General features: G+C 44.2%; 1 protein-coding gene across 1 annotated transcript; it reads left to right on the top strand.

Annotated features, from left to right (window-relative positions):
- Positions 1 to 1,514: 1,514 nt before the first annotated feature.
- Positions 1,515 to 20,334, top strand: SLC25A53 (solute carrier family 25 member 53). Its single transcript, XM_077465256.1, has 2 exons — positions 1,515 to 1,633; positions 18,109 to 20,334. The coding sequence occupies exon 2, from the start codon at positions 18,322 to 18,324 to the stop codon at positions 19,177 to 19,179; it is 858 nt and encodes a 285-aa protein (XP_077321382.1). The 5' UTR covers positions 1,515 to 1,633; positions 18,109 to 18,321; the 3' UTR covers positions 19,180 to 20,334.
- The last annotated feature ends 1,676 nt before the right edge of the window (positions 20,335 to 22,010 follow it).

The raw sequence follows: 22,010 nt of genomic DNA, 5'->3' as shown, positions 1-22,010 counted from the left end.
GACTAGCGAAGGAAGTCAATGTCACCGCCTTCGGCGGCGAGATTGACACATCGCTGGCCCCGTCACCTGGTATGGACTTAAAGGGGAAAAGAAGGAGCGGAGGCCCGGCAGGAAGATCCAAAGAGGGGGACAAGACCCCCGAAGTCGGAAGAAGACCCCTGGATGGCGGCGGCAACGAAGAAGAAAGCTGGGCTCCTCCGCTAGTAAAAGAGCTAGCAGAAGATAGCGGAGGAGTCCGGCGAGAAGACCACCCAAGACGGAAGAAGACCCCCGGAGCTGTGCAATAAATTATTTTTAACCCTTGTATGTTGTGTTTTATTTACATTTTTTTCACAGGTGAATGGGTAGGGGTACATTGTACCCCATACTCATTCACATAGGGTGGGGGGCCGGTATACGGGGGCCCCCTTATTAAAGGGGGCTCCTGGATTCCGATAAGCCCCCCACCCGCAGACCCTGCCAACCAACGGCCAGGGTTGTCGGGAAGAGGCCCTTGTCCTCATCAATATGGGGACAAGGTGCTTTGGGGTGGGGGGGCCACGCGGCCCCCCCTTCCCCACAGCACCCCCCATGTTGAGGGCACACGGCCTGGTACAGCTCAGGAGGAGGGGCCGCTCGCTCGTCCCCACCCCCTTTCCTGACTGGCTGGGTTGCATGCTTGGATAAGGGTCTAATATGGACCTGGGGGAGACCCCGCGCCATTTTTTCGGAATAGGGCTTCCCCTTTAAGTCCATACCAGGTGACGGGGCCAGCGACGTGTCAATCTCGCCCCCGAAGGCGGCGACATTGACTTCCTTCGCTAGTCCCGGCTACCTGGAGGCGCTCTCAAAATGAACGGACTTTTCTGCGTGCGTGAGAAAGTCCATTCATTTCAACAGTACGGCGGACTAGCACACACACGGCCATATTATTTTGGGTAAAAAAAGTTCGCCAGAGCCCACACACGGGTGGACTTTTCCGCCGGATAGTTTGATCGTGTGTACGCGGCATCAGAGGTTTACAATGCACTCTAGCACAAAAAATTCTAATAAATTACACTTACGTTTTTTTGGTTGTAACAAGACAAAATGTGTAAAATCTCAAGGGGTGTTAATACTTTTTCAAGGCTCTGTATAACTATATATTATATTATATATTATTATTAATATATATATATATATTATATAGATCTCTCTCTCTCTCTCTCTATCTATATATATATAGATGTATATCTATATCTATATAATATATTTTAGTCATATTATATATATGTATATAATATATATTTTATATTTTAGTCATATTATATATAAGTATATTATATATATATATATATATATAATATGGCTAATAGAAGTAGAATAAAAATAAACATATATATGAATATATATATGTATATATATATGAAGGTAAATCTGCATTTTAGTCTAAAGTATCTTTCTGCAGGTGGTTTGTTACTGTCATAGGGCTGACGGTGTACGGATGCAGAGCTTCACATCTCACATCAGAACAAAAGGATTCAGTGAAGGAAATGATGCTGTGAGTCTCCTCCAATCAAAACGAGACTCGGGGAGGGGGCGGCCTGAGAGCATAAGCTATTTGTGAAACTGTTGTGGTTGCAAGGGAAGGTCAGAGGATGCTGGTGCTGAAGAGGTAACTGTCTGTTTATTGCTAATTTACACAAAAAGATATGGTTTAAATATTTGTATCATATAGTTGCTTCTTCCTATTTATGCCTTCGGAGGGGGGGTGGGAATCAGGAAGGAATTTGTTTTTTCCCCATGCTGCAGCAAATTGCACCTTGGTTTAATTTTAACCTTGGTTAAAATTAATTTTTATTTTTTTTATTGCTGGAATTAGATGGACCTGTGTCTTTTTTTCCTAGCTTTCTACCTATGTAGCCAGTACTTCAAAAGTATCAAAAATGCATCTGGATATCTGGATACATGTGACCTCCCTTATATCAAGTGCAGCCAGTGTTAAAAGCATAGTCCACTTGCTGGTAGCAACTATCAGGGAAGGCAGTGATGTGACGCCAGAGCGTTGGGGGAGGAGCCTGACGCGGCGGCCGTGAGGGCTGAGAGAGACTGCTATCCACGGTGGTGGAGGAACCAGAAGGAACCAGATGGAAGACCGGGGACACAGCGTGGAGGCCCCTCATTAGGACGATCTGTCTCCCCCCCAGAGCAGGTTGAGACCGTTGTGGAGAGCGGTAGTGGCAGGTGAGAGCGGCCGTACAACCTCCGGACGGGAGATGTAAGCAGGAGATTCAACTGCAGCTGGTGAGAGTAACCCCCCCTCCCTTCCCTCCCTCCCTCTCCCTCCGGGACGAGACAACTTGCACAAAGTGACTTGGACACAGTGAAAAAGTCAGCGGCAGCTGGAGAGGGCAGCTCTCCCCCCTGATAAGGAGGACTGAAGCTGACAGGATAATAGGTGATCCCGTCCCTTATCTGTCGGCTGTGAGACCTGTTGTGTTGTGTATCCATTCCTCTGCCCTCTCTACCTCCCCCTTCTTGGACGCTAAAGCTGTTTGCATGCCTGATAATTAACCCTTGAGATGTTCAAGAGCAAGACAGAACAAGTGCTTGTGAGATATACAGCGAAGGTTAAAAATGCTTATTGGTGACACTAATACACGCACTAATACATGCAGAGACAATGTTCATATAGCAACTGTATTGATATGAATAAATGAGCAAAGTTAAGAACCTGTGGGAGAAAAAAGGACTGTCATTAAATCTTCTCTAGGATATGTGAAGATAAATGAAGTTTTTTTTGTTTTTTGTTTTTTTTCTCCCTGTGCTGCTTTCCTAAAAATACCAGCTTGAAGTAAGTCTCCCCTGGCATATTATCTATGGAATATATATTAATGGATATTAAGCAATAGCTCAATAGCTCAAAAAAAAAAAAAATAGGGGGGAGACGGTTTAAAGAAGTAATCTGCATGAGAGACATACTGAGCTTGAACACATCTGTGGGTAACCCATGAGCACGTATATACATCTATTGCACTCGCATAGAACAGAGTTATCGACTATCAAAGAGAGGTCTCTCCCTTCTTTTTTTGTCTGGAAACATACACAAGGAAAGGAGGAGGGGAAGGAGGAATATATTATAAATCCCAGAGGGATAAGCACACGGGAGAGGGGTAAGCCGGAGGGGGTGTGAGCCCAAAAGAAATAATGAAAGGCCGATCCCAAAAAGTAACAGAACCCAAAACCCCCAGAGAAAGTTTAAATTCAAGTGCAAACGCAAGCTCAATCCAGAAATATTTAACAACTAAAGAAGGGAACACCAGAAGTCCCAGTATGGAAAAAAAAACAGCTCAGGTAAACAAAGGCGCAAGAAAAGAGGCAGCTAAATTAAAGGGGGCCCAAGGAGAAAAGATACAGGAGAACATGGGAATAGAGACGGAGATTACAGAGGAGGAAGATCTGAGGAGTGAATCCCTAATGCCTACTAAGTTGGATATGTTAGCAATGTTCGAGAGAATGGAAAACCTGATAAAAAGTGAGGTCTCCAACGTACGTATGGATTTGGGACATCTGTTAAAAAGGGTAGAAGAGGTAGAAGAGAAAGCGGAGAGACAAACACTGGAGATAGCTGGGCTAAAAACACAAATGAAAGAGCTGCAAAGACAACAGAAAGAATGTTGTTATAAAATGGAGGCGCAAGAAAACCAAAATAGGCGCCAAAATTTGAAGATAAGGGCTATACCAGAGCAAAATGGAGAAGATCTGGAGGAAAAAATGAAGAGGATATTTAACCCCCTACTGGAGAGAGGAGAGGCAGAAAAGATAAAAATTGATAGAGTACACAGAGTGAGGAAACCACCTGGGCTAAAAGAGGACATGCCACGGGATGTGCTTATTAAGTTCCATAAGTACTCAGACAAAGAAAAAATATGGAATAATCTTAGGAAGGGACCTCCTCTACAGTACGAACAAAAGACTTTACAAGTGTTTGCGGACTTATCAGCGGAGACCCTAATAAGAAGAAGAAAGCTCAAACCACTGCTGGATCAACTAAGAGAACTAAACATTAGATATAGCTGGGGATTTCCCGCAGCATTAATAGTACACAGAGATGGGAAGACAGTAAGGTTGAGATTTTTGGAAGATATGCAGGACTTTTGTAAAAACCTACAGATACCAATTCCAAAAGAGTATGAAGGGTTAATAAGAGAGGAGCTACCGGGGGGAGAGGGGGGGTGGCGGGGGGTATAGGGAGGGGGGGGAGGGAAGAAGTAGTAAAAAGGCTGCTCTAAAGTTATGGAAGTACATTGAGGTGGTGGAAGCTGTTTACTGGGGGGGGGGGGTGGGGGGGGCTGGGGAAGGGTCTCTCTCTTTAGGGCCCACCCCGGGATCCCAGGACCCGGGGAGGTGCACACGGGGCGCCGGGTTGGGGTCTCCACCTCAAGGGAAGAGGTGCAGACACCAGGACGGGGATATATCCAGGTTGGATGCAAGAGGCCCGGAGATGGGCCATGGGGGGGATGAGGGTGGGGGGGTGGGAGAGGAGGGTGGGGGGGGCGGGGGAGGAGGGGGGGGAGGGAGAGAGGAGAATAACCTATAGCTCAAGATTTCGAGTAAAGGGCACTATTTGGGTTCTAACATGACAATGGTAAACTGTGTGTCGTATAATGTGAGAGGTCTAAATGTAGCTAACAAACGGTTTAAGATACTAAGAGAATTGGAGCAACTTAATGCAGAGATCGTGTTCTTACAGGAAACGCACTTAACCCATGAAAGTAAAATTAGACTGTACTCCCCAAGATACCCGACCTGGTTCTATGGAGACTCAGTCTCAAGTAGAACAAGGGGGGTAGCAGTGGGGATAGGCCGGGATATCCAATTTATAGTAGAGGGCAGGATGGGAGACCCGGAAGGGAGGTTCCTGTTTCTAAAAGGAAAACTATGGGGAATAAAATATACCTTGGCAAATATATATAGCCCGAATAAGAATCCAATAACTTATCTGAGAAAGATACTGGGAAAACTTTGGGAATTTAAGGAGGGGAGGGTGATTGTGGCAGGAGACCTGAATTTTCCGATAAATCCGAGACTGGATAGTTCGTCCCATGCACGGGAGACGGCGAACATGCAGCGAAATGTAATTAAACAATGGATGACCGAATTACAGCTGATAGATGTGTGGAGAATACAACATCCGAAGAAACGAGATTATTCGTTCTACTCCCCCGTGCATGGGACGTACACCAGGATAGATTATTGGCTGGTGGAACATCAGCTATTGGAGGAAGTGGTAGATACGGACATCGGAACTAGGACTCTGTCGGACCACGCGCCTGTAACCATGAGAATTAAAATCCCAGAGGTAAAGAAACCCCCGTTTACCTGGAAACTAAATAAAGATCTATTAGACGTAGAAGGAGAGGAAACAATAAGAAAGGAGCTGCAATTTTTTTTTGCCTCAAATGGGAAGGACGAGATGGCGGAGAACATACTATGGGAGGCCCATAAGGCTTACATAAGAGGAATATATATCTCACTTGGGGCAAAAAGAAAAAAAGAAAGGAATAAAAAGGTAAAGGAATTGAGAGAAGAAATTAGGAGATTAGAATTAAAACACAAAATAGAGAAACAAAATGGAAAGGGACAGATACAGGGGCTACAACGGAATCTAGCTATAAAAAAACTAGAGCTGGAGGAAATAATAGAGCAAGAAGTAAGGAGAGAATATCATAAAATAACGAAAGAGCGATATTTCTTGGGAAACAAGAATGGCAAGAGTTTAGCTAGGATATTGAGGAAAAAGAAAGCAAAAAATTATATCGAGAAAATAATAGATAAAAAAAACGAGATTAAATATAAGACTGAAGATATAGCGGAGGTATTTAGAGAATACTACGAGCAATTATATTGGGTGAGAAAAAAGGAGACAGAGCAGCAAGAGAATATTAGAAAGAGGAAAATCAAAGAATATATAATAAACGCTAAGGTCCCTACACTATCACAGGAAATAGTACAGGAATTGGATTCTCCTATAACAACATCCGAAGTAAACCAAGCAATAAAAGAAACAACAGGAGGGAAAAGCCCGGGCCCGGACGGCTATATAATAGAATATTATAAAAAATTTGGGGAAATTTTGTCACCAAGGTTATGTGCATATTTTAACGGCCTAGATATAAAATACGGACTGGGTAAGGAAGCCTCTCTAGCAATTATCTCCACAATATTGAAAGAAGGGAAGGAAGGTATGATATGTTCAAACTATAGACCAATCTCATTATTAAATACCGACATAAAATTATTCGCAAAAATACTAGCTACTAGAATGAAAAAAATAGTTCCGAACTTGGTCCACCCAGATCAAGTGGGGTTCGTGGGGGGCCGAGAGGGAAGGGATAATGGAGTGAGGACACTATTGCTTCTCCAGAAAGCCCAGGAGAGCAAAATCCCCAGTCTTCTCTTGTCAATAGATGCAGAAAAAGCATTTGACCGAGTAGACTGGGGATTTATGCTGGGCACGTTGAAAGAAATGGGATTTGGTATCCGAATCCTGAGTTGGATAAAGACACTCTATGAGTGCCCAATGGCAGTGGTAAGGGTAAACGGCAACTTGTCTGACCCCTTTAGAATGTACAATGGGACTAGACAGGGTTGCCCACTGTCACCCATACTGTTCGTGTTGACTTTGGAACCACTGCTGGAGACAGTGAGGAAAAATCCCGATATAGGAGGAATTGAGCTGGGGGAAGAGGTTCATAAAGTAGCCGCATTTGCGGACGATGTCCTATTTTATGTGACAAAACCTAGAATCTCCATGCCAAATTTGGTAAAGAGTATCGAGCAATATGGAGATATATCAAATTTTAAAATAAATTTAAAAAAAACAGAGGTTTTAAGTGTCAGCACGAGCAGTGGGGAAGAACAGGATATCAAGGGCAAATTTCCCTTCCTATGGAAAAAGGAAATTAAATATTTAGGTATAAAGCTGGCAGCCTCATTAAAGGAAATCTATGAGATAAACTATATCCCCCTACTGGACGAAGTAAGAGAAGACACAAAAAAAATAATGACGAAACCATTGTCCTGGTTTGGCCGGATAAATGCCCTTAAGATGATCATACAACCAAAAATATTATATAAGTTACAGATGTTACCGATATATATTCCCCCAGTCTACTTTAATACTATTAAACGTCTAATAACCAAGCTCATCTGGAAAAATAAGAAGCCTAGAATAGCCTTAAAGGTATTACAACTGGGAAAAGAGAGGGGAGGTCTAAAAGTACCGGATTTTAAGAAATATTACGAATCTATAGTATTAACACGGGTGGTGGAGTGGACAAAATTAGATAATGAAAAAAGATGGGTGGCAATAGAACACAGCGCTGCAGAGACACGATTAGGAAAGGAAATTTGGATACCCCCAAAACACAGATCACTCGGACCAACAACACTTGCACTCACAAAAAACGTTTTTAGAATATGGGATGGAATTCACAAGCATAATAAGTGGAAATACAACTCTCCACTAATGGCATTAAAAGAAAATAATTTATTTCCACCGGGGAAGAGCACTATGGGAGGACACTGGATTAGAAGAGAAGATATTCAATTGAGACACATAATAAATGCGGGTAAAATAAACACGTTAGAAACACTACAGGAGTACATGGATATAGATGGATGGAGGTACCTCCAGCTCAGACATTTTGTCTCATCATTGCCACAACCACTGAGAAGTGGAACAGACCTTAACGCCTTAGAGCGGATATGTGAGGGGAAAATAATAAGAGTAAATATCTCACAGATATACAAGATGCTGGGAGAAGTGGACGAGACGGAGGTACCTATATATATAAAAAAGTGGGAAGAAGAAATAGGGCCACGAGGGGAGAAACAGAATTTAGAAAAAATCTTACACTTAACACACGGGACATCGAAAAATCTTAATACAATAGAAATGAATTATAAAAGCCTTGCTAGATGGTACAGGACACCAGACAAGATGAGGAGATATCAGGAAGAGCAACTCGGGATGTGCTGGAGAGGGTGTGGACAGCAAGGGACTGCGGCACATATCTGGTGGGAATGCCCAAAAATTAGAAACTACTGGAGAGAAACATTAACTTTAATAAAAATAATAACAGGAACTCAGGTACTAGAAAACCCATGGACATGTCTTTTCCATGGTACAGACACCCCAACTCAAAAGTACAAAGAAGGCCTCATAGGAAACCTAATAAACGTAACAAAGAGCTTGATACCAAAAAACTGGAGACAGGCGGAAGCCCCAAAATTGAGGGAATGGATAGGTAAAGTAGAGGACATGTATAGAATGGAGGGATGGGAAGAGGATGAGGAGAGCGGGGAAAAGAAATTTCGAAAGAAATGGAAGCAATGGAAACTGTTTAAATCAACGAAGAAATATGAAGAGGTAGTAGGGCTATAGGGGGGGGGGGGGGGTAGTAGGATGCATATGTATATGTATACTATGTTTTATACTTTTTGTATGGAAAAAATTTAAATAAAGATTAAAAAAAAAAAAAAAAAAAAAAAAAGCATAGTCCACTTAAAAAAAAAAAAAAAAAAGTGCTCCGAAAATGAATTAATAAAATATGTGCATTTACCATTTTTTTGCAATGAAGTCTGCAGAGCATTGCAACCACGATCAGTATATCACAGACCTGTTATTGGGTTGGAGGAAATACAGAGATGTGGACCATCTGTTATGGTGTTGAAGGCAATACAGAAATGAGGACCTTGTGTTATGGGTTTGGAGTTAATACTGTGATGAGGACCTTCTGTTATGGGGTTGGAGGAAGTATGGAGGTGCAGACATTCTGTTATGAGGTTAGAGGAAGTACAGTGGTGCAGGGTTGGAGGAAGTATGGAGGAGTGGACCTTCTTTTATGGGGTTGGAGGAAGTATGGAGGTGCAGATCTTCTGTTATTGGTTTGGAGGGAGTACGGAGGTACGGACCTTCTATTATGGGGTTAGAGGAAATATGGAAATAAGAACCTTGTGTATGGAGTTATGGGGTTAGAGGAAATACAGAGGTGAGGAACTTCTGTTATGGGGTTGGAGAAAGTATGGTGATGCAGGGTTGGTGGAAATACAGGGGTAGCGACCTTCTGTTATTAGGTTGGAGGAAGTACAAAGGTGCGGGCCTTATATTATTGGGTTGGAGGTGCAGACCTTATTTTATTGGGTTGGAGGAAGTACGGAGGTGCGGACCTTTTATGGGGTTGAAGGAAATACAGAAATGAGGACCTTGTGTTATGAGGTTGGAGTTAATACAGAGGTGAGAACCTTCTGTTATGGGGTTGGAGGAAATACAGAGGTGAGGACCTTTTGTTATGGTGTTGGAGAAAGTATGGAGGTGCGGACCTTCTGTTGTTACATATAGGTTTGTAGAAAATACAGAGGTGTGAACCTTCTTTTATGGGTTTGGAGGAAGTCCGGTGCGGACCTTATGTTATGGCATTGGAGGAAGTACGGAGATACGGACCTCTTGTTATGGGATTGGAGGAAATATGGAGGTGCAGACCTTCTATTATGGGGTTGTAGGAAATATGGAAATGAGGACCTTGTGTTATGGAGTTAAGGGGTTAGAGGAAATACGGAGGTGAGGAACTTCTGTTATGGGGTTGGAGAAAGTATGGTGATGCAGGGTTGGCGGAAGTACAGGGTTACAGACTTTCTGTTATTGGGTTGGAGGAAGTACAAAGGTGCAGACCTTCTGTTATTGGGTTGGAGAAAGTACGGGGGTGCGGACCTTCTGTTGTTGGGTTGGAAGAAGTACGGAGGTGCGGACCTTCTGTTATGGGGTTGAAGGCAATACAGAAATGAGGACCTTGTGTTATGGGGTTGGAGGAAATACAGAGGTGAGGACCTTTTGTTATGGTGTTGGAGAAAGTATGGAGGTGCGGCCATTCTGTTATGAGGTTATATAAAGTACAGTGGTGCAGGGTTGGAGGAAGTACAGTGGTGCAGGTTTGGAGGAAGTATGGTGGTGAGGGGTTTAAAGAAGTATGGAGGAGTAAACCTTATTTTATGGGGTTGGGGGAAGTACGGAGATGTGGACCTTCTGTTATGGTGTTAGAGGAAGTAGGTGCAGGGTTGGAGGAAGTACAGAGGCATGAACCTTTTGTTATGGGGTTGGAGGAAGTAAACAATTGACTACACAATTGGTGATGGCACATGCACCTGTGCTAGCATGATCTCTGTGTCTATCTGCCGCTGTGGAAGATGGAATTTGTAGTCTTCCCTTTCAAAAGATCCCTGTGAATGGATGATGCGGCCTGGTGGGCGGTGCAATGCAAATCTGCGCTAAATTTAAAAAAAGGTACAGGATATTGCAGGGATAAGTACCTCCTGAGATTTGTTAACAAATATCATTTTTTTAAATTTGCTTTTGTTTATTATTATATTTATTATTTGCTTTTATTTTTTAAGTAGGTAACATAATACTGTTGATTGTCAGGTTTTATGATTGTATCTATAAAAGACTATATAAATATATATATATATATATATATATATATATATATATATATATATATACAGCATCTGTATATATCTAGTATAGTATAGTGAGTGTGCAGCTTGTATAACAGTGTACATTTTCTGTCCCCTCAAAATAACTCAACACACAGCCATTAATGTCTAAACTGCTGGCAACAAAAGTGAGTACACCCCTAAGTGAAAATGTCCAAATTGAACCCAATTAGCTATTTTCCCTCCCCGGGGTCATGTGACTCGTTAGTGTTACAAGGTCTCAGGTGTGAATGGGGAGCAGGTGTGTTAAATTTGGTATTATCGCTCTCACTCTCTCATACTGGTCACTGGAAGTTGAACATGAAAAGAATGGTTGCTCTACATAAAGATGGCCTAGGCTATAAGAAGATTGCCAAGACCCTGAAACTGAGCTTCAGCACGGTGACCAAGACCATACAGCAGTATAACAGGACAGGTTCCACTCAGAACCGCCCTCGCCATGGTCCACCAAAGAAGTTGAGGTCACGTGCTCAGCGTCATATCCAGAGGTTGTCTTTGGGAAATAGACGTATGATTGCTGCAGACGTTGGAGGGGTGGGGGGTCAGCCTGTCAGTGCTCAGCCCTTACACCGCACACTGCATCAAATTGGTCTGCATGGCTGTCGTCTCAGAAGGAAGCTTCTTCTGAAGATGATGCACAAGATAACAGTTTGCTGAAGACAAGCAGACTAAGGACGAGGATGATTCCAAGATAAACTTATTTGGTTCAGATGGTGTGAAGCGTGTATGACGGCAACCAGGTGAGGCGTACAAAGACAAGTGTGTCTTGCCTACAGTCAAGCATGGTGGTGGGAGTGTCATGGTCTTGGGCTGCATGAGTGCGCCGGCACTGGGGAGCTACAGTTCATTGAGGGAACCATGAATGCTAACATGTACTGTGACATACTGAAGCAGAACATGATACCCTCCCTTCAGAGACTGGGCCGCAGGGCAGTATTCCAACATAACGACCCCAAACACACCTCCAAGATGACCACTGCCTTGCTAAAGAAGCTGAGGGTAAAGGTGATAGACTGGCCAAGCATGTCTCCAAACCTAAACCCTATTGAGCATATGTGGGGCATCCTCAAACGGAAGGTGGAGGAGCGCAAGGTCTCTAACATCCACCAGCTCCGTGATGTCGTCATGGAGGAGTGGAAGAGGACTCCAGTGCCAACCTGTGAAGCTCTGGTGAACTCCATGCCCAAGAGGGTTAAGGCAGTGCTGGAAAATAATGGTGGCCACACAAAATATTGATACTTTGGACCCAATTTGGACATTTTCACTTAGGGGTGTACTCACTTTTGTTGCCAGCGGTTTAGACATTAATGGCTGTGTGTTGAGTTATTTTGAGGGGACAGCAAATTTACACTGTTATACAAGCTGTACACTCACTACATTACATTGTAGACAAGTGTCATTTCTTCAGTGTTGTCACATGAAAAGATAGAAGAAAAGATTTACAAAAATGTGAGGGGTGTACTTAATTTTGTGAGATACTGTATATATATATATATATATATATATATATATATATATATATATATATATAAATCTTTTAATTATTTTCTAGATATATGAATTTGATGTATGGGTATTATATATATATATATATATATATATATATATATATATATATATATATATATATATATATACTATATTACCAAAAGTATTGGGACACCCTCCTTTACACACATGAACTTTAACCACTTGCTTACTGGGCACTTAAACACCCTTCCTGCCCAGACCAATTTTTCAGCTTTTTCAGCTTTCAGTGCTCTCACACTTTGAATGACAATTACTCAGGCATGCAACACTGTACCCAAATGAATTTTTTGTCCTTTTTTTCCCACAAATAGAGCTTTCTTTTGGTGGTATTTGATCACCTCTGGGGTTTTTATTTTTTGCGCTATAAATGAAAAAAGACCGAAATTTTTTAAAAAAAACGCATATTTCTTTGTTTCTGTGACAGAATTATGCAAATTATTAATTTTTCTTCATAAATTTTGGCCACAATTTATACTGCTACATATCTTTCATAAAAATAACCCAAATTAGTGGATATTATTTGGTCTTTGTGAAAGTTAGAGAGTCTACAAGCTGTGGTGCGAATCGCACAAAATTGATCACATCTGATGTACTGGTGGCCTATCTCGCTTCTTGTGACCCGAACAAGTCAGGAAAGTACAAATACCCAAATGACCCCTTTTTGGAAATTAGACATTCCAAGGTATTTAGTAAGAGGCATAGTGAGCTTTTTGATGTTGTCATTTTTTTCCCACAATTCTTTGCAAAATTAAGATTTTTCATTTTTTTTTTCTCCACAAAATTGTCATTGTAATAGGTTATTTCTCTCACATGGCATGTGTATACCACAAATGACACCCCCCAAAAAATTCTGCTACTCCTCCTGAGTATTACAATACCACATGTGTGGGACTTTTTCACAGCCTGGCCACATAGAGAGGCCCAACATGCAGGTAGCACCATCATGTGTTCTAGGAACATAAATTACACATCTAACTTGTTGACTATTTATTACACTTTTGAAGCACCAGGACAATGACACGTGACACTGATGACAGATGGCACTGATACGTGGCAATGATGACACTTATACGTGGCACTGATGACACGTGGCACTGATGACAGATGGCACTAATATGTGGCACTGATGACAGATGGCACTAATTTGTGGCACTGATGACACGTGGCACTTATACATGACACTTATACGTGGCACTGATGACACGTGGCACTAATACGTGGCACTGAGGACACGTGGCACTAATACGTGGCACTAATACGTGCCACCGATGACAGATGGCACTAATACATGGCACCGATGACGCGTGACACTGATGACAGATGGCACTGATAAGTGGCATTGATGACACGTGACACTGACAACAGATGGCACGTGACACTGACAGGTGGCACTGATGACAAATGGCACTGATACGTGGCACTGATGACAGATGGCACTAATACGTGGCACTGATGACAGATGGCACTATGTGGCACTGATGACACATACATAGTTACATATATATATATTATATTATGTACATTCAGGAAAGTATCCAGGCCTTTCTTAAAGCAATCTACTGAGCTGGCCAGAATCACCTCTGGCGGGAGTCTATTCCACATTTTCACAGCTCTAACTGTGAAGAAACCTTTCCGTACTTGAAGATGAAATCTCTTTTCCTCTAGACGTAAAGAGTGCCCCCTTGTCCTCTGGGTTGACCGTACAGAGAACAACTCAACACCAAGTTCACTATATGGACCCCTAATATATTTGAACATGTTGATCATATCCCCCCTTATTCTCCTCTTCTCAAGAGTGAATAAATTCAGTTCCTCTAATCTTTCCTCATAGCTGAGTTCATGCCTCTTATCAGTTTGGTTGCCCTTCTCTGCACTTTCTCCAGTTCCCCGATATCCTTTTTGAGAACTGGTGCCCAAAACTGAACTGCATATTCCAGGTGAGGTCTTACTAATGATTTGAACAGGGGCAAAATGATATCTCTCTCTCTGGAGTCCATACATCTCTTAATACAAGAAAGGACTTTGCTCGCTTTGGAAACAGCAGCTTGGCATTGCATGCTATTATTGAGCTTATGATCTACCAAAACGCCCAGATCCTTCTCCACTATGGATCCCCCCAGTTGTACTCCCCCTAGCATGTATGATGCATGCATATTCTTAGCCCCCAAGTGCATAACTTTACATTTATCAACATTAAACCTCATCTGCCACATAGTCGCCCACGTGGGGCATCTGATGATAGATGGCACTGATACGTGGCACTGATGACAGAAGGCACTGGGGACAAATGGCACTGGGGGCAGGTGGCACTGGGGGCAGGTAGCACTGGGGGCAGGTAGCACTGGGGGTGGATGGCACTGGGGGCGGTTGGCACTGGGGGTGGATGGCACGGATGGCACTGGGGCGGATGGCACTGCTGGGGGAGGATGGCACTGGGGTGGATGGCACTGCTGGGGGAGGATGTCACTGCTGGGGGAGGATGGCACTTTTTTTTTACTTTTTTTTTTTTTAACGAGTCAAAGCAGAGCGGCTGCCGCTGCAGCCGTTCATCTCTCCCCTCTCACACTCTGTCTGTGTGAGGAGGGAGAGCGGCGCTGAGAGATGATCTCATATGTTTACATATGAGATCATCTCCCATTGGACACGCCGATCACTCTGTAAACGGCTGCTGTGATTGGCCGTTTACAGCGTCTGTGTTTGCCTGTCCCCGGGAGACACGGCGATCACAGAACTTCCGCGATGCGCGCCCGCGGCGGCGCGCATTGCGGAAGTAAACATTAGGACGTCCAGGGACGGCCACCCGGACGAAAGCGCCTGCTCTACGGCCGTCATTCGGCTATAGGGCGGGCGCGAGTTGGTTAATGACATCCCAGTCTTAGTCCGTAGGGTTCAATACTGAGTTGGCCCACCCTTTGCAGCTATAACAGCTTCAACTCTTCTGGGAAGGCCGTCCACAAGGTTTAGGAGTGTGTCTATGGGAATGTTTGACCATTCTTCCAGAAGCCTGGCACACAGTCTCTGCTCTAATTCATCCCAAAGGTGTTCTGTCGGGTTGAGGTCAGGACTCTGTGCAGGCCAGTCGAGTTCCTCCACCCCAAACTCGCTCATCCATGTCTTTATGGACCTTGCTTTGCGCACAAGTCTAAATCATTTGGTGGAGGGGTGATCATGGTGTGGGGTTGTTTTTCAGGGGTTGGGCTTGGCCCCTTAGTTCCAGTGAAGGGAACTCTTAAGGTATCAGCATACCAAAACATTTTGGACAATTTCATGCTCCCAACTTTGTGTAAACAGTTTGGGGATGGCCCCTTCCTGTTCCAAAATGACTGCGCGCCAGTGCACAAAGCAAGGTCCATAAAGACATGGATGAGCGAGTTTGGGGTGATGGGATTTGACTGGCCTGCATAGAGTCCTGATCTCAACCAGATAGAACACCTTTGGGATGAATTAGAGTGGAGACTGCAAGCCAGGCCTTCTCGTCCAACATCAGTGCCTGACCTCACAAAATGCGCTTCTGGAAGAATGGTCAAACATTCCCATAGACACACTCCTAAGTCTTGTGGACAGCCTTCCCAGAAGGGTTGAAGCTGTTATAGGTGCAAAGGGTGGGCCAACTCAATATTGAACCCTACGGACTAAGACTGGGATGGCATTAAAGTTCATGTGCGTGCAAAGGCAAGTGTCCCAATACTTTTGACAATATAGTGTAACAGGACTGTAATATTGCGGCGGACAATCGGACACTGACTGACATTTTTGACACTTTGTGGGAACCAGTGACACTATTAGCCCTTGTACACACGGTCGGAGATTCCTATCAGACCGTCTTGTCGGATATTCCGACTGTGTGTGGTCTGCATCGGACTGTTTCCGTCAGAATATCCGACGGACCAACTTTTCCAACTTGCCGGTAAAATTTTCCGACAAAATGCTCCGATCGGACATACTCCGATCATGCGTAGCCTACTCCGACGGACAAAGTGCCACGCATGCTCAGATCAAATTCCTAGACCAAAGCTATTGGCTACTAGCCTGAACATAGTCCCGTCCTAACGAAATAACGTCATCACGTTATGTACAATCGGATTTTCCGACAACTTAGTCCGACCATCACTTCCGGACCTCTTCCAAAATTAATCCGCCAGAATTACTCCGACGGATTTTGTTGTCGGAATCTCCGACCATGTGTACAAGGATGTGTACAAGGGCTAACAGTGATCAGTGCTTAAAATATGCACTGCCACTGTACTAATGACACTGGCTGGGAAGGGGTTAAACATCTAGTGTGATCAAATCTGTGTGCCTAGCCAGTGTCTGTGTACAGTGTGTGGTGCTTTTACTAAGGGAGGTGATGGATTTTATTCCCTGCTTTGCAGGGATACAAAATTATCACTTTGCTGCTGTCAGTACCAATATCTGCCTTGTTTACATAGGCAGAGCTCAATTCTGTGTCTATCCTCGCCGATCACCGGGTGCCAGTGGACATCTATTGGCCGGCACCCACTGATCGGTTTATGCTTTGTCAAATCACAGCACAGGTGCGGTGCCGGCGGAACGTGTACACCCCCTACTAGGTATGTGATCCAGCGCAGATCGGCCGCCCTGCCGCATTAAATGTACGTTGGCAAGCGTTTAAAGAAACGTTTCATTCAGGTATATCTTCCCACACAAGGGATTCTCATCATCAATGCAACAAACATAACATTCAGCCTCTTGGCTCTCTTGTGGCAGCTATAGGGCCGGTTCACACTGCGGGCGATGCGAGGCGACACGACTTGCCTCGCCGCGATCTGACAAGTCGCCCCCGTTCTGTACAATGGAACCGTTCTGAGAGGAGCGACTCGAGTCGCTCCGACTCAGAAAAAAGGTTCCTGTACTACTTTTGGGCGACTTGCATTGACTTCTATACAGAAGTCATTTGCAAGTCGCCGCTGAGGTCGCGGCAGGTCGCGACGAGGCAAGTCGGTGTCGCCTCGCATCGCCCGCAGTGTGAACCGGCCCTTACTGCTCCGAGTAGTACCCACATGTAGTACTCCCATGGTCCTCCTAAACATCAAACACATCCCAGTGTTCGTGCCAAGATGCTGTTCCTCAACTCTGCATCTTTCCTCGCAGCTCCCTAGCTTCTTTAGCCCCCCTGGACTCTCTCAGAGACTCGGGTCTTGGTCTGTCCTGACCTGGACAGTATGGTGCAAGCCAGAACCACTCCCGGCTCCCTTCACACACTGACCTTTTTGGGGTAGTACCCCCTTGGTCCTCCTAACCATCAGACACATCCCAGTGTTCCTGCAGAGATTCTGTTCCTCAACTCTGCATCTTTCCTCGCAGCTCCCTAGCTGCTCTAGCCCTCCTGGACTCTCTCACAGACTCGGGTCTTGGTCTGTCCTGACCTGGACAGTATGGTGCAAGCCAGCACCTCTCACGGCTCCCTTCACACCTTTTTGGGGTAGTACCCCCCATGGTCCTCTTAACCATCAAACACATCCCAGTGTTCGTGCAGAGATGTTGTTCCTCAACTCTGCATTTTTCCCCACAGCTCCCTAGCTGCTCTAGCCCTCCTGGACTCTCTCACAGACTCGGGTCTCGGTCTGTCCTGACCTGGAGAGTATGGTGCAAGCCAGCACCTCTCATGGCTCCCTTCACACACTGACCTCTTCGGGTGGGTGGGGCACTGACCTCTACTTCTAATTCTAACATAAGGCCAGCACACACCTTTGCCATTAGTGTGCTTGTTTCGTGAAAAATCTGGCCTAGACAGAAAACAGTGGCAAGGGCTTAACCGGCCACACCACTAATGGACTTATTGTAGCAGGGGTTCCCTGAGACCTAAAAATTATTGCAAGGGTTCCTCTGGGGTAGAAAATTTGGCAAAGGCTGCTATAAAGCACGGTCCAATTTGTTCCAATGGGGGAATGAAAAATTCCTTATTTGCTTGGGGGGAATACACTTAGGTTTAGATACGTTTTGACAATAAAGTGAATTTAGCAATTGGGTTTGCATATACTTAAAAAATCTGGACAAATAGACACTAATATGTACACTTTTTACTTTTCTTTTTTTATATAGTAACCATCACTGAAACCGGAAGACAGTTTTGGCAAGAAATACCTCAAAACTTATCTTCTCACATTGTGACTGGACACCTCATCATTAAAAACAATTCCTGGCCGGACCATGACATTTTTTTAGCCATAAAAAATTGACAGAAGGCAAATCCATTTCCAGCTTTGAACATCTACATCAAATCTGTTTTGGTGATTGTCTGGAATTCCAAAGACGATGGAGAACAGAACTACCTCGAGATGGAGTTGTTGGAGGCACAGCAGCTATTTAATTGGGGCCTCCTCCACTTTCTTGTCTACGGTTCTCACCTTTCCGATTTACAAGACCATTTTCCGCCAGCAGCTCCACACCTCCACCATCCAGGTGGCCGTCAACCAGCTGAAGAGTGAAGGTATGAAACAACTCTTCCGAGGTCTGGCACCCCCACTCATGGCAAAGACTGTCCAAGGTACTCTGCTCTTTGGCACCCAAGGAAGTCTCCAAAATATTCTCATAGGGGTTAACATACCAGGAGCTATAACTCCGGCACTTTCTGGTTGCCTATCTGGGGCCATAGAAGCTGTCCTGCTTGTGCCATTCGAAAGGATGCAGAATATTTTGCAGGATGGGCGCAATACTGCTCGTTTTCCAAGCGTTGCGTCCGTCTTACAAGAGTTCCAGATTTATAACAACCAAAAGTTCTCATGTGGAATTTACAGAGGTTTCTCAATAATACTTGTCAGGAATGCCTTGGGTAGTGCCATTTTTCTTTCTTGTAAGGAGCCAATAAGAGACTTGCTCAGCCTTCAAGGACTTCCGAGCTGGGCGCCTTCTCTGGGATCTGGATCTTTCATCGGTGCTTTTACCTCTCTGGTGCTTTATCCATTGTGTGTTTTAGTTGCAAATATGCAGGCGGAGGTGGGAAAAGATCTTCCCGGTGTAAGAGAAGTAGCGAAGACAGTGTGGAAAAATTGTGGCGGGAGGGTTTCGTTGTTGTACCGTGGGGCCTCTCTCATTATTGTCCGATCTTGCGTTACTTGGGGTGTCACCAATTCCATTCATGATACTCTCAGTAGACAACATAGCCTCAAGTAAGAAGATAACTATGACCATAAATAAGCCATACTAAACCTCAGATGAATTTGAAGGACCTATAGTTTCCTATGTTGAATACATGTACTGCTAGGCCAAAAGTGAGAAGTGTTTTAAAAGATGTCACTGCCAAAAACAAAGATTGCACTAATCCAAAAGAAATGCCTTCCTGTAGCACAATTCTTCTTTTCTTTGGTTCATTGTCAAGCAGATATTTTAGATGTTCTCCTAAAATGTCTCTATGAGCAATTTCAACTTTAGATGACGACTTTTCTTGATGGGTATTTTATTAACCCACCAGTAGTTAGGGCTGCCTGTAGGGCAAGGATTGGGTCATCTCATCTGGTCAATCGTCTCCCATTCATCCATTCCTATATGTACGAGAGGTGTTAAAAAAGTTTCTGCACTTTTCTATATTTAATAGAGTTAAAAAAAAGTGTGGAAACTTTTTGAAGAACCCTTGTAGTTCAGAGGCTTTGCATGTACCTCCATCAAATGTAACGTATTGCGCTTTAAGGTAACCTTCACCTGGCAATACTGAGACGTTGGGCTGGTGTTGAGGACCTCAATGGTTTGGTTTCTGCCAAATGAGACCTTAAAAAGTTGCATATGCAGAGCTTGGAGACATGGAGGATTTGATGCTTTGTGAGCTTAATCCTGAAGTCCAGCTTTAAAGTGTTTCAATCACTTTTTCTTTAGTAGGGATTGGTTGGAACATCTAGCAGGTTTTAATACTGTAAAGCGTCCTTTCTCGACTTTTATTCCCTGGAGGAACCCTTGAAAAAATGTTCATACCTTGAGGAACCTCTGCTAAAAATTATATGTGCCACTCACAGTAACTTAGTGTGATCAGCAGTAGTGGTTGCTTCTTATGCTAGAGGGCAGTGCAGAAGGGCCCACCCACATTGATGGTCAGTGGAAAAATGGCCTCTTATATTTGTGGTTTGTGGAAGAACACACCAGTCAAACAAGGCCCGCCTACATTGGCCACCAGTGAAAAAAGCCCCTCTGACAATGGTCACCAGTGGAAGAAGGACCCCACATATATTAATGATCACTGGTCTGTGGCTCCACATACATTGGTCACCAGTGAAAGAAAGCCTTCTGGCAATGGTCACCAGTTGATGATCAGTGGTCTGTGGAAGAATGCCCCCTTTACATTGTTCACCAGTGAAAGATTGCCCCCCTTACATTGTCTACCAATGAAAGAAGGTCCCTCTTACGATGGTCACCAGTGGAAAGAATGCTCCACTTACATTGATGGTCAGTGGAAGCATGTCGCCTTACATTGGTGGTCACTGGAAGAAAGCTCAACTCTGGCCACTAGTGAAAGAAGGCCCCTCTTACAATAGTCACCAATGGGAGAAAGGCCTCTCATATTGTGGTGGTCTATAAGAAAAGTGCCTAGTTACATTGGGGGTCAGTGGAAACAGGGCCCCTTACATTTATAGTCTGTGGAAGAAGGCTCTGCTTTCACTGTCCACCAGTGAAATTAGGCCCTCTTACAATGGTCACCAGTGAGAGGGGGGCCCCACTTATATTGATGGTCTGTGGAAGAAGGCTTCCCTTACATTGTCCACAAATGAAAGAAGACCCCCCCCCCCTTACAATGGTCACCAGTGGAAGATATGCCCCACTTAGATTAGATTAGATTAGGTTATAATTTGAAAAAGGGCGCCTTACATTGGGGGTCAGTGGAAGAAGAGCGCCTTACATTGGTGGTCAGTGGAAGAGAGCTCTGCTTACATTGGCCATCAGTGAAAGAAGGCCCCTCCTACAATGGTCACCAGTGGGTGGAAGGCCCCACTTACATTGGTGATCAGTATAAGAAGCGTACCCTACATTGGTGGCCACAGGAAGAAAGCTCCACTTACATTGGCCACCAGTAAAAGAAGGCCCTTCCTACAATGTTCACCAGTGGGAGGAGAGCCTGACTTATGTTGGTGGTCTATAAGAAATGTGCCCAGTTACATTGGGGGGTCAGTGGAAGCAGGACCCCTTACGTTTGTAGTCTGTGGAAGAAGGGTCCCCTTACATTGGTGGTCAGTGGAAGAAGGTTCCTATACATTGGCCACCAGCAGGAGGGGAGCCTCACTTACATTGGTGGTCTGTGAAAGAAGGCTCCCCTTACATTGGTCACCAGTGGGAGATAGGCCCCACTTACATTGGTGGTCAGTGGAAAAAGAGCACCTTACATTGGTGGTCAGTGAAAGAAGGCTCCCCTTACATTGGTCACCAGTGGGAGAGGGGCCCCACTTACATTGGTGGTCAGTGGAAAAAAGGGCTACCTTACATTGTGAGTCAGTGGAAGAAGAACGCCTTACATTGGTAGTCAGTGGAAGAAAAGCGCCTTACATTGGTGGTCAGTGGAAGAAGGCTGCCTTAAATTGGTGGTCAGTGGAAAAAAAAGGCACCTTGCATTGGTGGCCAGTGGAAGAAAGCTCTGCTTACATTGGCCACCAGTGAAAGAAGGCCTCTCCTACAATAGTCACCAATGGGAGGAGGGCCTCATCTACTATATGTTGGTGGTCTATTAGAAATGTGCCCAGTTATATTGGGAGTCAGTGGGAGGACTGCCCCCTCCCCACAGATAATATAATTAAAAAGATAATTTTAAATGTTAAAGATGCCCTTTTATGTGTATTTATTGCAAAGTAACAAATATTATAATAAAATAAAGATAAAAAAAAAGATTAAAAAAAAAAGATAAATAGAAAATAAAATGTACTGTGAATGCTATTAAAAAACACACAAAAAAAAAGTCAAATATATCTTAAAATGTTCTTGTTACAATTCCTCGCACATCATAGATCAGCCTGAACCTAGGAGGTAAT

This window comes from Lithobates pipiens, unplaced genomic scaffold (genome assembly GCF_037356315.1).
Source record: "Lithobates pipiens isolate NorthernLeopardFrog02 unplaced genomic scaffold, aLitPip1_a1.2 Scaffold_1, whole genome shotgun sequence".
NCBI classification, from domain to species: domain Eukaryota; kingdom Metazoa; phylum Chordata; class Amphibia; order Anura; family Ranidae; genus Lithobates; species Lithobates pipiens.
The sequence above is the reverse complement of the archived record's forward strand: the minus strand, read 5'-3'. Positions and strand labels throughout refer to the sequence as shown.